The 16101-nt window shown below is 41.7% G+C and overlaps 1 protein-coding gene across 1 annotated transcript in view; it reads right to left on the bottom strand.

Moving 5' to 3' along the window:
- The window catches only part of kifc3 (kinesin family member C3), a 50934-nt gene that overhangs the window by 9600 nt on the left and 25233 nt on the right, over positions 1 to 16101 (bottom strand). The window contains exons 12-19 of the mRNA XM_057843282.1: positions 14100 to 14211; positions 11207 to 11367; positions 11033 to 11137; positions 10648 to 10778; positions 10462 to 10585; positions 4813 to 4942; positions 4525 to 4754; positions 4307 to 4459 (exon numbers count right to left, since the gene is read on the bottom strand). Coding sequence (XP_057699265.1) covers positions 4307 to 4459; positions 4525 to 4754; positions 4813 to 4942; positions 10462 to 10585; positions 10648 to 10778; positions 11033 to 11137; positions 11207 to 11367; positions 14100 to 14211 — 1146 coding nt within the window. The remainder of the gene's footprint in view (positions 1 to 4306; positions 4460 to 4524; positions 4755 to 4812; positions 4943 to 10461; positions 10586 to 10647; positions 10779 to 11032; positions 11138 to 11206; positions 11368 to 14099; positions 14212 to 16101) is intronic.

A 16101-nucleotide genomic window follows, 5' to 3' on the forward strand; every position in this document is an offset into this window, starting at 1 on the left:
GTCACATCCAATTGATTTTGGGGCATTGCCAAGCCACTTCCTTTCCAGTTTGGGTCACTTTCCATTGATTGTGCTGTATTTCCAAATAACCTTCTGTTCAATTTGGATCACTTCCTGATGATTTTGGGGTATTTTTGGGTCACTTCCTGTTCCATTTGGGTCACTTGTTGATTTTAGGGCATTTCCAAGTCGCTTCCTTTCCATTTTGGGTAATTTCCTGTTGATTTTTCTGTATTTTCAACAAACCTTCTGTTCAATGTGGATCACTTCCTGTTAATTTTGGGGCATTTCCAAGTCACTTCCTTTCTAATTTGGGTCACTTCCTGATGATTTTGCCGTTTTTCCAACTAACGTGTTCAATTTGGATCACGTCCTGATTTTGTGGCATTTCAAGGTCACTTCCTGCTCCATTTTGGTCACTTGTTGATTGTGGGGCATTTCCAAGTCACTTCCTTTCCGTTTTGGGTCGCTTCCTGCTGATTTTGGGGAATTTCCAGGTCATTTCCTGTTCCATTTGGGTCACTTCCTGTTGATTTTGGGGCATTTCCTGGTCATTTCCTTTTCTAATTTGGGTCTTTTCCTGTTGATTTTGCTGCATTTCCAACTAACCTGTTCAATTTGGATCACTTCCTGTTAAATTTGGGGCATTTCCAGGTCACTTCCTGTTGATTTTGGGGCATTTCCAGGTCACTTCCTTTTGATTTTGGGGCATTTCCAGGTCACTTCCTTTTAATTTTGGGGCATTTCCAGGTCACTTCCTTTCCAATGTTGATCACTTCCTGTAGATTTTGGCCTATTCCCAGGTCACTTCCTGTTCCATTTGGGTCACTTGTTGATTTTGATGCATTTCCAAGTCGCTTCCTTTCAATTTTGCGTAATTTCCTGTTGATTTTTCTGTATTTTCAACTAACCTTCTGTTCAATTCAGATCACTTCCTGTTAATTTTGGGGCATTTCCAAGTCACTTCCTTTCTAATTTGGGTCACTTTCTGATGATTTTGCTGTTTTTCCAACTAACGTGTTCAATTTGGAACACGTCCTGATGATTTTGGGGCATTTCCAGGTCACTTCCTGCTCCATTTGGGTCGCTTGTTGATTGTGGGGCATTTCCAAGTCACTTCCTTTCCATTTTGGGTCACTTCCTGTTGATTTTGGGGGATTTCCAGGTCATTTCCTGTTCCATTTGGGTCACGTCCTGTTGATTTTGGGGCATTTCCAACTAACCTGTTCAATTTGGATCACTTCCTGTTAAATTTGGGGCATTTCCAGGTCCCTTCCTGTTCCGTTTGGGTCACTTGTTGATTTTGGGGCATTTCCAAGTCACTTTTTTTCCATTTTGGGTCACTTCCTGTTGATTTTGGGGCATTTCCAGGTCACTTCCATTCGATTTTGGGGCATTTCCAGGTCACTTTCCCAAATTGGGTCACTTCCTGTCAGATAGTTCCTTGATTTTCACTTCCTGTTGACATCATGGCATTTCTGGATCACTTCCTGTTGATTTGGGGGATTTCAGGGTCACTTCCTTACCATTTTGGGTCACTGCCTGTTGATTTTGGGGATTTCCAGGTCACTTCCTGTTCCATTTGGGTCACTTCCTGTTGATTTTGGGGCATTTCCAGGTCACTTCCTTTCTAATTTGGGTCACTTCCTGTTGATTTAAGGGCATTTCCAGATCACTTCCATTCCAATTTGGGTCACTTCCTGTTCAATCTGGGGCATTCATGGGTATCATCTTGTTGATTTTGGTGTATTTCAAAGTCACATGTTTTTGGGGCATTTTCCAGGTCACTTCCTGCTGATTTTGGGGCAATTCTAGGACACTTCCTTTCCAAGTTGGGTCACGTCCTGTTGATTTTGGGCATTTCCAGGTCACTTCCTGTTGATTTTGCAGTATTTCTATGTCACTTCCTGTCAAATTTGGGTCACTTGTTGATTTTGGTGCATTTTCTGGTCACTTTCTGTTCAATTCAGGTCGCTTTCCAATGTGGAGCATTTCCAGGTTACCTTCCAATTTGGGCCACTTCCTGTTGATTTTGGAGAATTTCCAAGTCACTTCCTATCCCATTCAGGGTATTTACAGGTCACTTCTTTTCCAACTAACCTGTTCAATTTGGATCACTCCCTGTTAAATATGGGTCATTTCCAGGTCACTTCCTGTTTTGTTTGGGTCACTTGTTGATTTTGGGGCATATCCAAGTGACTTCCTTTCCAATTTGGGTCACTCCCTGTGAGATTTTGGGGCATTTCCAGGTCACTTTCCCAATTTGGGTCACTTCCTGTTGGATAGTTCCTTCCTCACTTCCTGTTGACATCATGGCATTTCTGGATCACTTCCTGCTGATTTCGGGCATTTCTGGGTCACTTCCATTGTTCATAATGGCTCACTTCCTGATGATTCTGGGGCATTTCCAAGTCACTTCCTTTCCATTTTGGGTCACTTCCTGTTGATTTTGGGGGGTTTCCAGGTGACTTCCTGTTCCATTTGGGTCACTCCCTGTTGATTTTGCTGCATTTCCAACTAACCTGTTCAATTTGGATCACTTCCCGTTAAATTTGGGGCCAGGTCACTTCCTTTTGATTTAGGGTCATTTCCATGTCACTTCCTTTTGATTTTGGGGCATTTCCAGGTCACTTCCTTTCTAATTTGGGTCACTTCCTGTTGATTTTGCTGCATTTCCAACTAACCTGTTCAATTTGGATCACTTCCCGTTAAATTTGGGGGATTTCCAGGTCACTTCCTGCTCCGTTTGGGGACTTGTTGATTTTGGGGCATTTCCAAGTCACTTTTTTCCCCATTCTGGGGCACTTCCTGTTGATTGTGGGGGATTTCCAGGTCACTTCCTTTTGATTTTGGGGCATTTCCAGGTCACTTCCTCTCTAATTTGGGTCACTTCCTGTTGATTTTGCTGCATTTCCAACTAACCTGTTCAATTTGGATCACTTCCCGTTAAATTTGGGGCATTTCCAGGTCACTTCCTGCTCTGTTTGGGTCACTTGTTGATTTTGGGGCATTTCCAAGTCGCTTTTTTTTTATTTTGGGTCACTTCCTGTTGATTTTGGGGCATTTCCAGGTCACTTTCTTTTGATTTTGGGGCATTTCCAGGTCACTTCCTGTTCCGTTTGGGTGACTTGTTGATTTTGGGGCATTTCCAAGTCACTTTTTTTCTCCATTTTGGGTCAACTCCTGTTGATTTTGGGGCATTTCCAGGTCACTTCCTTTTGATTTTGGGGTATTTTCAGGTCACTTCCTTTCTAATTTGGGTCACTTCCTGTTGACTTTGCAGCATTTCCAACTAACCTGTTCAATTTGGATCACTTCCCGTTAAATTTGGGGCATTTCCAGGTCACTTCCTGTTCCGTTTGGGTCACTTGGTGATTTTGGGGCATTTCCAAGTCACTTTTTTTCCATTTTGGGTCACTTCCTGTTGATTTTGGGGCATTTCCAGGTCACTTCCTTTTGATTTTGGGGCATTTCCAGGTCACTTCCTGTTCCGTTTGGGTGACTTGTTGATTTTGGGGCATTTCCAAGTCACTTTTTTTCCATTTTGGGTCACTTCCTTTTGATTTTGGGGCATTTCCACTTCACTTCCTTTCTAATTTGGGTCACTTCCTGTTGATTTTCTGCATTTCCAACTAACCTGTTCAATTTGGATCACTTCCCGTTAAATTTGGGGCCAGGTCACGTCCTTTTGATTTTGGGGCATTTCCAGGTCACTTCGTGTTCCGTTTGGGTGACTTGTTGATTTTGGGGCATTTCCAAGTCGCTTTTTTTTCATTTTGGGTCATTTCCTGTTGATTTAGAGGCATTTCCAGGTTATTTCTTTTTGATTTTGGGGCATTTCCAGGTCACTTCCTTTCCATTTTGGGTCACTCCCTGTTGATTTTGGGGCATTTCCAGGTCACTTTCCCAATTTGGGTCACTTCCTGTTGGATAGTTCCTCGATTTTCACTTCCTTTTGACATCATGGCATTTCTGGATCACTTCCTGCTGATTTCGGGCATTTCTGGGTCACTTCCATTGTTCATAATGGCTCACTTCCTGATGATTCTGGGGCATTTCCAAGTCACTTCCTTTCCATTTTGGGTCACTTCCTGTTGATTTCGGCCATTTCCGGGTCACTTCCATTGTTCATAATGGCTCACTTCCTGATGATTTTGGGACACGTCTGTTCATTGATGGAATTTTAAATTGACCAAAGGACAACTCGTTCTGGCCGCCAGTAACAGTTGATTTTGAAAATGTCATCGTTTCTCAATGGAAGTTCTCTTCTACTGTACATTTTCCAATAAAGGTTTGGTTAACAAACCTCCGAGCTTTGGCGCGTGGGCGACGACGAGGCCGAGCGGCTGTCAGGCCTCCCGGCGGCGGAGCCGGAGGCGTTGAGCTCCACGCTGCGGACGCGCTGAGCGAACTTCAGCGAACACAACGACTCGCCGGCGTCTGTCGACACCGGAGACACCTGGATGAAAAAGGGCAGTGTGATTCAACATTCGCCACTAACGGCGCCGGAAGTTCGACCCTTACCTGCACGACGAGGAGCGTCTTTCCGTCGCCCGTGAGGCTGTCCCGCAGTAGGAAGGTGAGGCGCGAGTTTCTGAAGGGAACGTGGGCGTGTTTGCATCGCAGCGCGTTGATGACGTCGCCTAGCGCCGACAGCGACTTGTTGATGTGCTGCGCCTCTCGCAGGCGGCCGCCCTCGGCGCCAGATTTGCGCACCCGCTCGGAACCGGCCAGGTCCACCAGGTTCAGCTTCCCTGAGGGGCCGCGCCGAGTCAGAGTCGGCGACAAAAAAACGACGCCGATCGGCGTTACCTTGCGTGCGGCTTCCCGTGGTGGCGTTGATTCCCGACACGCTGACCATCAGCAGGGCGTGCGAGCGAGAACTTCGCCGGTTGAGGTCGGTGCTGGCCGTGGCTCGGCTGGCTCGCCCCGCCTCCAGAACCTGAAGCATTGTATTTGGTTTTCAGTCTCGCTTACTTTGGCAATATTCAACAACTTTTATAGTTAAGACAGTTTTTGCTGGTCCACTTCCAATTCATCTCAGGTCACTCCTTGTTAATTCTGGGGCATTCCCAAGTCACTTCTTGTACATTTTGTATCACTTCCTGCTGATTTGCAGTCTTCCTGTTCATTTAGGGGCGTTCCCAAGTCACTTTTGAACATTTTGTGTCACTTCCTGTTGATTTTCCGTCTTTCTGTGCATTTTGAGGGATACCCAGGTCACTTCATGTTGAATTTTATGGTAAATTTCTGTTGACTTGGAGTCTTCCTGTTGATTTTGGGGCATTCCCAAGTCACTTCTTGTACATTTTGTGTCACTTCCTGTTAATTTGCAATCTCACTGTTGATTTTTAGAGAATTCCCAAGCCACTTCTTGTACATTTTGTGTTATTTCCTGTTGATTTTCAGTATTTCTGTGCATTTCCGCATTCACGGGTAACTTCCTGTTGATTTTTGGAGTAAATTTCTGTTGATTTGCAGTCTTCCTGTTGATTTGGGGGCATTCCCAAGTCACTTCCCGCAGATATCAGGTCGCTTCCTGTTGATTTGAGGCCATTCCCAGGTCACTTCCAATTCACTTTATGTCATTTACAATTGATTTGCAATATTACTAATAATTTGAGGGGAATTCCCAAACCACTTCTTGTACATTTTGTGTTATTTTCTGTTGATTTTCAGTCTTTCTGTGCATTTGGGAGCATTCCCGGGTAACTTCCTGTTGATTTTTGGAGTAAATTTCTGTTGATTTGCAGTCTTCCTGTTCATTTTGGGGCATTCCCAAGTCACGTCTTGTACATTTTGTGTCACTTCCTGTTCATTTGCAATCTTACTGTTGATTTTGAGAGAATTCCCAAGCCACTTCTTGTACATTTTGTGTCACTTCCTGTTAATTTGCAATCTTACTGTTGATTTTGAGAGAATTCCCAAGCCACTTCTTGTACATTTTGTGTTATTTCAGTTGATTTTCAGTTTTTCTGTGCATTTTGAAGCATTCCCGGGTCACTTCCTGTTGATTTTTGGATTAAATTTTTGTTGAGTTGCAGTCTTCCTGTTGATTTGGGGGCATTCCCGAGTCACTTCCTGCAGATATCGGGTCGCTTCCTGTTGATTTGAGGTCACTTCCAATTCACTTTAGGTTACGTCCAATTGATTTGCAATCTAACTTGATTTTGGGGGATTTCCCAAGCCACTTCTTGTAAATTCTGTGTTATTTCCTGTTGATTTTCAGTCTTTCTGTGCATTTTGGAGCAATCCCGGGTCACTTCCTGTTGATTTTTGGAGTATATTTCTGTTGATTTGAAGTCTTCCTGTTGATTTGGGGGCATTCCCAAGTCACTTTTTGTACATTTTGTGTCACTTCCTGTTGATTATCAGTCTTTCTGTGCATTTCGGAGCATTCTTGGGTAACTTCCTGTTGATTTTTGGAGTAAATTTCTGTTGATTTGCAGTCTTCCTGTTAATTTGGGTGCTTTCCCAAGTCACTTCCTGCAGATATCGGGTCGCTTTATGTTGATTTGAAGTCTTCCTGTTGATTTGGGGGCATTCCCAAGTCACTTTTTGTACATTTTGTGTCACTTCCTGTTGATTATCAGTCTTTCTGTGCATTTCGGAGCATTCTTGGGTAACTTCCTATTGATTTTTGGAGTAAATTTCTGTTGATTTGCAGTCTTCCTGTTAATTTGGGTGCTTTCCCAAGTCACTTCCTGCAGATATCGGGTCGCTTTATGTTGATTTGAGGGCATTCCCAGGTCACTTCCAATTCACATTAGGTCACTTCCAATTGATTTGGGGCATTACCAAGTCACTTTTTGTACATTTTGTGTCATTTCCTGTTAATTTGCAATCTTACTGTTGATTTTTAGAGAATTCCCAAGCCACTTCTTGTACATTTTGTGTTATTTCCTGTTGATTTTCAGTCTTTCTGTGCATTTTGGAGCATTCCCAGGTCACTTCCTGTTAATTTTTGGAGTAAATCTCTGTTGATTTGCAGTCTTCCTGTTGATTTGGAGGCATTCCCAAGTCACTTCCTGCAGATATCTGGTCGCTTCCTGTTGATTTGAGGGCATTCCCAGGTCACTACCAGTTCACTTTAGGTAACTTCCAATTGATTTTGGGGCATTCCCAAGTCACCTTTTGTACATTTTGTGTCACTTCCTGTTGATTTTCAGTCTTTCCGTGCATTTTGAGGGATTCCCAGGTCACTTCATGTTGAATTTTAATGTAAATTTCTGTTGATTTGGAGTCTTCCTGTTGATTTTGGAGCATTCCCAAGTCACTTCTTGTACATTTTGTGTCATTTCCTGTTAATTTGCAATCTTACTGTTGATTTTGAGAGAATTCCCAAGCCACTTCTTCTACATTTTGTGTTATTTCCTGTTGATTTTCAGTATTAGTGCATTTCGGAGCATTCCCGGGTCACTTCCTGTTGATTTTTGGAGTAAATTTCTGTTGATTTAGGGGCATTCCCAGGTCACATCCAATTCACTTTAGGTCACTTCCAATTGATTTGCAATCTTAATTTTGATTTTGGAGGCATTCCCAAGCCACTTCTTGTACATTTTGTGTTATTTCCAGTTGATTTTCAGTCTTACTGTGCATTTTGGAGCATTCCCGGGTCTTTCCTGTTGATTTTTGGAGTAAATTTCTGTTGATTTGCAGTCTTCCTGTTCATTTTGGGGCATTCTCAAGTAATTTCTTGTACATTTTGTGTCACTTCCTGAAGATTTTAAGTGTTTATGTGCATTTTGGGGCATTCCAGGGCCACTTATTGGGGTAACTTCCTGTTGATTTGCAAGTCTTCCTGTTCATTTTGGGGCATTCCCAAGTCACTTTTACATTTTGTATCACTTCCTGTTGATTTTTAGTCTTTCTGTGCATTTTGTGGCATTACCGAGTCACCTCCTGTTGATTATGGGGCATTTCCAAGTCACTTCTTTTACATTTTAATGTCACTTCCTGTAGATGTTTAATCTTACTGTTCATTTTTAGACAATTCTGGGTCACTACCAATTCATTTTGGGTCACTTCCTTTTGATTTTGGGGCATTCCCAAGTCACTTCATGCGCATTCTGTGTCATTTCCTGTATATTTATAGTCTTTCTGTGCATTACCGGGTCACCTCCTGTTGATTATGGGGCATTCCCAAGTCACTTCTTTTACATTTTGTGTCACTTCCTGTAGATTTTCAGTCTTTCTGTGCATTTTGGGTATTCCCAGGTCACTTCCAATTCATTGCGGTCATTTCCTGTTGATTTTGGGGGCATTCCCAAGTCACTTATTTGACATTTTATGTCACTTCCTTTAGATTTTCAGTCTTGCTGTTCAATTTTTGGACAATTCTGGGTCAATAACAAATTCATTTTGGGTCCCTTCCTGTTGATTTTCGGTTATTCCAGGGCCACTTATTGTGGTGTCTTCCTGTTGATTGCGGGGCATTCCCAAGTCGCGTCTTGTACTTTTTGTTTCACTTCCTGTAGAATTACATTCTTCCTGTTCATTTTTTTGGCATATCTGGGTCAGAACCTATTCATTTTGGGTCACTTCCAATTAATTTTGTTCACTTCCTGTTGATTTTCAGTCTTCCTATTCATTTTTGGACATTTCTGGGTCACTTCCAATTCATTTTAGGTCACTTCCTGTTGATTTTGGGGCATTCCCAAGCCACTTCTTTTACATTTTGTGTCACTTCCTGTAGATTTTCAGTCTTTCTGTGCATTTTGGGTATTCCCAGGTCACTTCCAATTCATTGCGGTCATTTCCTGTTGATTTTGGGGGCATTCCCAAGTCACTTATTTGACATTTTATGTCACTTCCTTTAGATTTTCAGTCTTGCTGTTCAATTTTTGGACAATTCTGGGTCAATAACAAATTCATTTTGGGTCCCTTCCTGTTGATTTTCGGTTATTCCAGGGCCACTTATTGTGGTGTCTTCCTGTTGATTGCGGGGCATTCCCAAGTCGCGTCTTGTACTTTTTGTTTCACTTCCTGTAGAATTACATTCTTCCTGTTCATTTTTTTGGCATATCTGGGTCAGAACCTATTCATTTTGGGTCACTTCCAATTAATTTTGTTCACTTCCTGTTGATTTTCAGTCTTCCTATTCATTTTTGGACATTTCTGGGTCACTTCCAATTCATTTTAGGTCACTTCCTGTTGATTTTGGGGCATTCCCAAGCCACTTCTTTTACATTTTGTGTCACTTCCTGTAGATTTTCAGTCTTTCTGTGCATTTTGGGTATTCCCAGGTCACTTCCAATTCATTGCGGTCATTTCCTGTTGATTTTGGGGGCATTCCCAAGTCACTTATTTGACATTTTATGTCACTTCCTTTAGATTTTCAGTCTTGCTGTTCAATTTTTGGACAATTCTGGGTCACTACCAATTCATTTTGAGTCCATTTCTGTTAATTTTGGGTTATTCCAGGGCCACTTATTGTGGTGTCTTCCTGTTGATTACGGGGCATTCCCAAGTCACGTCTTGTACTTTTTGTGTCACTTCCTGTAGAATTACAGTCTTCCTGTTCATTTTTTGGCATATCTGGGTCACAACCTATTCATTTTGGGTCACTTCCAATTAATTTTGTTTACTTCCTGTTGATTTTCAGTCTTCCTATTCATTTTTGGACATTTCTGGGTCACTTCCAATTCATTTCAGGTCACTTCCTGTAGATTTTGGGGCATTCCCATGTCGCTTCTTTTACATTTTATGCCACTTCCTGTAGATTTTCAGTCTTCCTATTCAATTTTGGACATTCCAGGGTAACTCCTTGGTTTTTGGGGTAACTTCCTGTTGATTTTCAGTCTTCCTGTTCATTTTGGGGGCATTCTCAAGTAATTTCTTGTACATTTTGTGTCACTTCCTGAAGATTTTCAGTCTTTATGTGCATTTTGGGGCATTCCAGGGAAACTAATTGGGGTAACTTCCTGTTGATTTGCAAGTCTTCCTTTTCATTTTGGGGCATTCCCGAGTCACTTTTACATTTTGTATCACTTCCTGTTGATTTTTAGTCTTTCTGTGCATTTTGTGGCATTACCGAGTCACCTCCTGTTGATTATGGGGCATTTCCAAGTCACTTCTTTTACATTTTGTGTCACTTTCTGTAGCTTTTCAGTCATCCTGTTCGTTAATCATCATGGGTCACTTCCCGTTTATGTTTGGGGTAACTTCCTCTTGGTTTTGCAGTCATCCAGTTTATTTGGGGGCATTCCCGGGTCGCTTCCCAGTCTTCCTATTCATTTGAGGATGTTTTTTTTTTCTGTCGCAAACAAAAGCATTTTTGTTGGTGTGCCATTGGGACTGGTCAAAAGCATTGGAAACGGGATATTTTTGTCCGATTTCAGAAAGAAAAAAAAAAGTGGCTCATTATTTTGGTGCGCCTGGATTTTATATTTCATTTGTAAATAATGAGAGTGGGATAAAACGTGTACATCGAGTTTTTTTTGCAACATTTGTCAGCATTACCTGGTTGACGTCTTCCAACGTGCGCACAGCGACGCGCGTCAGTCCGGGTACGTAAAGTTGCCCGCTGCCGTCGGGGTTCATCTTGATGTCCAGCTTGTCGGCCCGCTTGTCGCCCAGAAGGTCCCTGAGGGCATAGGGCGAGTCAGCCCACGCGAGCGAGCGCCGTCCGGTCCGATCCGGTCTCACCTGAGGGTTTCGTTGTAAATCTCCAGCATGCTGACGCAGATGTGAAAGTCCCACTCGGGACTTTTGGAGCAGACTCGTGAGAAGAGGAGGCGCAGAGCTCGTTGGTTCAGGCCCGGGTCCGACGGAACGCCCTGGCTTGGCAAAAACATCCGTACGGAAGGCTTGTATCCGGCAGAACGAATGTTCATTCGCTGTCATCCCTCCCACTTCAAACGGATTGGACGTCTACTAGTGATAAACTCATTCCGATTCACAGCAGAAGGATGAAAAGAGCTTGTTTTTCATACAAGAGGACTCCCGATTTATTTTGGGCTAATGGACGTCCAATTCGCATGAACGCTCACCGACGGAAATGCATGTCCAATTGACGGCAAGGCAATCTTACGTCCATAGTGTACGTCTTTCCCGATCCAGTCTGTCCGTAAGCGAAGATGCAGACGTGGAAGCCGTCGATACACGACGTCACCAGCGACTCCACTTCCTGGAAAACCTGGACGGACGGACAGTAGGAGCTTCAAGTTTCAAGTCTAAAGGTCGCCGGTCCGAGTGGGGCGCTGACCTCTTCTTGGGTTGCCTGAGGCGGGAAAACTTTGTCCAGGTCAAAGGTCACCACTTTGCCCTTGTTGTCCAGGTAGAGGATGCCGTCGTCATCCGGGTCAAAGGTCAACACGCTCTCCTCGCCGTCGACAGGACGCACGCGGCACAACACGCGGATGTTGCCTTAAAAATGGGAAAGTAAGTTAGTTAACCCTTTAACACCTAAGCCCGTTTTGGCCGAATTTGCATGCATTTGATGTTGCCTTTATATTTCAAAGAAAAAAATGTTTACAATGGCCAAGTTGGGTCCCTTTTTTTTCAGGACACCGTGAACTTCATGTCCAAACTGTTGTTTGCTGATCGATCGGGTCCGATCACGTCATTTTCAAAGTATCAGAATCGGCAAAAAAATATCGGACATGCCTTTTTTTAATATATATATATTTTTTAATTAAATCGTTTTCTAATTGTATTTAACGTTAGACATAATATTTTACACTCATCCAGAGTCTTAAGTTTAGGCTTAAGGTAGGTTATCCAATTTATCCCGATAACGGCGGTAATAAGTTTTTTTATAAATGTATTACATCAAAATATTTAATGCAATTAACGCATGCGCTGCACGACCCACTCACGCATTGTCGCCCTCAATCTGTAATGGCGCCGTTTTACCTATATAGAGACCTAATAGGCAGTGTAAAATGAGTAAAGTGAATTTTGGCAGCCTTTGGAACCTTTCTTTTTAATTGGCAGAAGCTTTACAATCCCTCTCCCTATGATTAGAAATATCATGGGAAGCAATGTGGGGAAGAAAGGTAGTAATTGATCTTTTTCTTAACACCCGATGTTACTTCCCAATGCAGAGAAGATATAATTGGTAGCACTACGCACAGTCATGGTTGCACTTCCCATCATGCATTTGGGCATGGCTACAGTATCATTGACTGAAAGCTTAACAAATACACTAGATGGCAATATTTAGTCACAATATACAAAGTCACATTTCTCCTTTAAGAATTACAAGTCTTTCTATCCGTGGATCCCTCTCACAGAAAGTGTTAATAATGTAAATGCCATCTTGAGGATTTATTGTCATAACAAACAAATACAGTACTTAAGTACTGTATGTTGAATGTATATATTCGTCCGAGTTTTATTCATTTTTTTTCTTAATGCATTGCCAAAATGTATATGATCGGGAAAAATTTTCGGAATGATTGGAATTGAATCGGAAGCAAAAAAAAAAAAAAAAACAATCGGATCGGGAAATATCGGGATCGGCAGAAACTCAAACTAAAACGATCGGATAGGGAGCAAAAAAACATGATCGGAACAACCCAATTATAATCAACATTTTGGACCCAAAAAAGACAAAAAAAATCTCAAAATCTTTTTTCAAAATTTGTCATGTTGATGTCCCATTGACAACCAAACATGCTCGACCAACTGTTTTGAAGCTTGATAATATTTATTCAACTTGTTAGCATAAACATTCAATAGAAAAAGACTGAATAGTTTTATGTTTGACAATTCAACACAAACAGCAGGTATGGTCATAGGCGTTTTTGGCCTTTACACATACTATGGTCAAAACAGGTTATATACTACAGGTGGGAATCTTTGGGCACCTAACGATTTGATTACAATTCAGAGACTTCGATTCGATTATAAATTGATTATTGATGCCTCCCTCCCCCCATTTTGTTTTTTTAATGTTTTGTATATTTGTTCCAAAATTGTTCAAAAATCCTCTCAGGCTAAATAAACCAAACTACTATTTTAGTATCATGTTACCGGTTAAAAACAGCAAATATAATACTCAAGTCCCCATTCTGTATCAGCAGCTTGAAACTACATTCAATTAATTTAATGTTGTGAATCAACCGTTAAAGTTGTTAAAATTGCGCCCGTTATTCCATAATTTCCCTCACGTCTACTTTCGACATGTGAAAGTTTTAAAACTGTTTCATCATTTAAAGATAGATTCAAGTCAAGATTATGCAAATTTAGGGGTATTTTAGATGAAAAGTAATGAGGTTCTCTACAACAGTCTTCTAGAGAAGTGTACTGCTTTAAGATGGCGCCTGTTTACTAGCACGGGAAAGTGTCATTTAACATCTAGTCTAGATATATGTGATATCTACCATAGCCGTATGTTGCCGTATGTTTGTAGCAATTAGCAACTGGACGCTGTTTGTAGCGGCTGACGGCCGCAGTCAGGTATGATTGTTTTTTTTTGTTGTTTTTTTACCTAGCGGCATTAGTGCACATGACATTTACTCTCAGTCCGTTCCTCATTGCGTCCCGAAGACCGCACTGACTGCGTTTTATTTCCGCTTTACCTGGTATAATTCAATAATCGGAATTTGGATGTTTGTTAATTGTTCTCGAATCTTGCACTTCCGAATCCCGAATAATAAGAATCGGAAATTTTGCATGCCTCTAGTTGACGTAGTTTGTAGTGGCTGTCGGCAGCAGTCATGTATTATTGTTTTTTTTGTTTTTTTTATTGTTGGGGCTTGAGTTGAGCCAGAGCTGTGAGTTGAGCATTGTCATTAGCCGGGTAATGACAAGCATGATGTTTACTCTCGGGACGCAATGCTATCCGTTCCTCATTGCGTCCCGAAGATCGCACTGACTGTGTTTTAGTTCCGCTTTACTTGACATATTTCAATAATCGGAATTTGGATGTTTGTGAATCGTTCTCGAATCTTGCACGGCAGAATCGCGAATAAGCTAAGAATCGGAAATTTCGCACACCTCTACTAATAACCTGGTGTTACTTCAATATCTTAAAATTGTAAATAACGCAATTTGTGTAAAAATGGAGTAGGTACATTTTGAAATGCACTTTTTCCTTCCAAAAAGCCGCGTTTTGGGGCAAACGGTCATTTTAGGGAAGGGAAAAAACCAACCCTTAAGCTGCACCAGCTGGTTGTGGATCTTCTTTCTCAGGTTCATCTCACGTTTGTACTTGTCCAGCAGCTTCTGGTTGGTCACGCTCACCTCACTGATCACCTGACAGATCTACACACAAAACAGCAGCTCATCTGGTCATCTGGATATGGTGGAGCCTCCGTCCCTTCGCATGACATGCAAAGCTACCATCAAATTGCCGTCATGACTAAAGATGTCCCGATCACGTCATTTCCAAAGTATCGGAATCGGCAAAAAAAATATCGGACGTGCCTTTTTTTTTATATATATATCTACCGTATTTTTCGGACTATAAGTCGCAGTTTTTTTTCATAGTTTGGCTGGGGGTGCGACTTATACTCAGCAGCGACTTATGTGTGAAATTATTAACACATTTTTATATCATTTCACATGTTAATTTGGTGTTTTGGAGTGACACTGATGGTTTGCTAAACTTGTTAACATGTTCTTGATGCTATAGTTATCTGAGTAACTCTTAATAGCTATGTTACGTTGACATACTGGCCACGTTCACATTTTGTTGTTCATGCATCATGTAACATTATCATACTGTACACTTATTCAGCGTGTTGTTCTATATTGTATTTTAATTTCAAATTGCCTTTCAAGATGAAATATCTGTTCTATGTGCTGGATTTGATCAAGTAAATTTCCCCCAAAAATGCGACTTATACTCCAGTGCGACTTATATATGTTTTTTTCCTCTTCATTGGGCATTTTATGGCTGGTGCGACTTATACTCAGGTGCGACTTATAGTCCGAAAAATACGGTATATATATATATATATATATATACAGTATTTTTAAAATAGTTTTCTAATTGTATTTAACGTTACAGACAAAATGTCTTACACTCATCCAGCGTAGTTTTGGCTTGAAGTAGGGCTATCAAATTTATTGCGTTAACGTCGGTAATTATTTTTTTAAAAATTAATTACGTTAAATAATTAACGCATGTGCTGCACGATCCGCTCACGCATTGTCGCGTTCAATCTATAAAGACGCCGTTTTATCTGTAGAAAGCGCTAAAAGGCAGCGTATAATGAGTAAAGAGAATTTTGAAAGGCTTTGGAGCCATTTTTTATGTGGCTAAAGCCTTACAATACCTCCCTCAGCAATTAAAAATAACGTGGGAGGCAACGTGGGGAAGAAAGGTAGTAGTTGATCATTTTCTTAACACCCTATGTTCTTTCCCAACGCAGAGAAGATATATCAATTGGTAGCACTACGCACAGTCATGGTTGCACTTCCTATCATGCATTTGGGCATGGCTACAGCAGGGGTCGCGTTAACCGGATATTTTCCGTCGTTGACCGGTTTTTTAAAACGGTGACGGAAAAAACTGACGTCCGTCCGTCATTTTGACAGGTTGAAATTCACACCCCAGACCACAGGGTGGCGATATTAATTAGCTATTGTCTCTCTTAATGCATGACGTCGTTGGCTCGTCTGTCAGAATATTGTAGCGTCACCGGGGTCTGGCGGCGGCACCGTGATTGACACATCAACGCGAGGTTCTTATTGGTGCACCCGGTGTGCCAGCGCGTCATCCAATTGATGGACAAGATTGCTGCCCAATCACATGATGCCACAACTCCGCCCCCCTGACTGGAGCCGCCATACTGTGTGTCAGCTGTTCATGTTGACCGCTACGTACATGCCTCCTATTACGGCGTGTTTTTCTGCTCGTTAATATTAATAATCAAAATGGTGAAGGCGTGTGTGGCGGTTGGTTGCTGTAACAGAAAAGATAGACGGAGAGACTTGAAGTTCTACCGTATTCTGAGAGACCCGGGAGGATGAGTGCAGATGGACTGCTGTAATTCCACAAGAAATCTGGGCACCAAACGATCACCACAGACTATGTAGTAGTCATTTTATATCTGGTAAGATGCATTTAATATATATTTAGAAGATTTTGAGTTGACAACCACAATTAAGATCATTGTGTGACGTTGGTGATTGGGGTCTATATCGTTG

Source organism: Corythoichthys intestinalis, chromosome 1 (genome assembly GCF_030265065.1).
Source record: "Corythoichthys intestinalis isolate RoL2023-P3 chromosome 1, ASM3026506v1, whole genome shotgun sequence".
Taxonomy (NCBI): Eukaryota; Metazoa; Chordata; class Actinopteri; order Syngnathiformes; family Syngnathidae; genus Corythoichthys; species Corythoichthys intestinalis.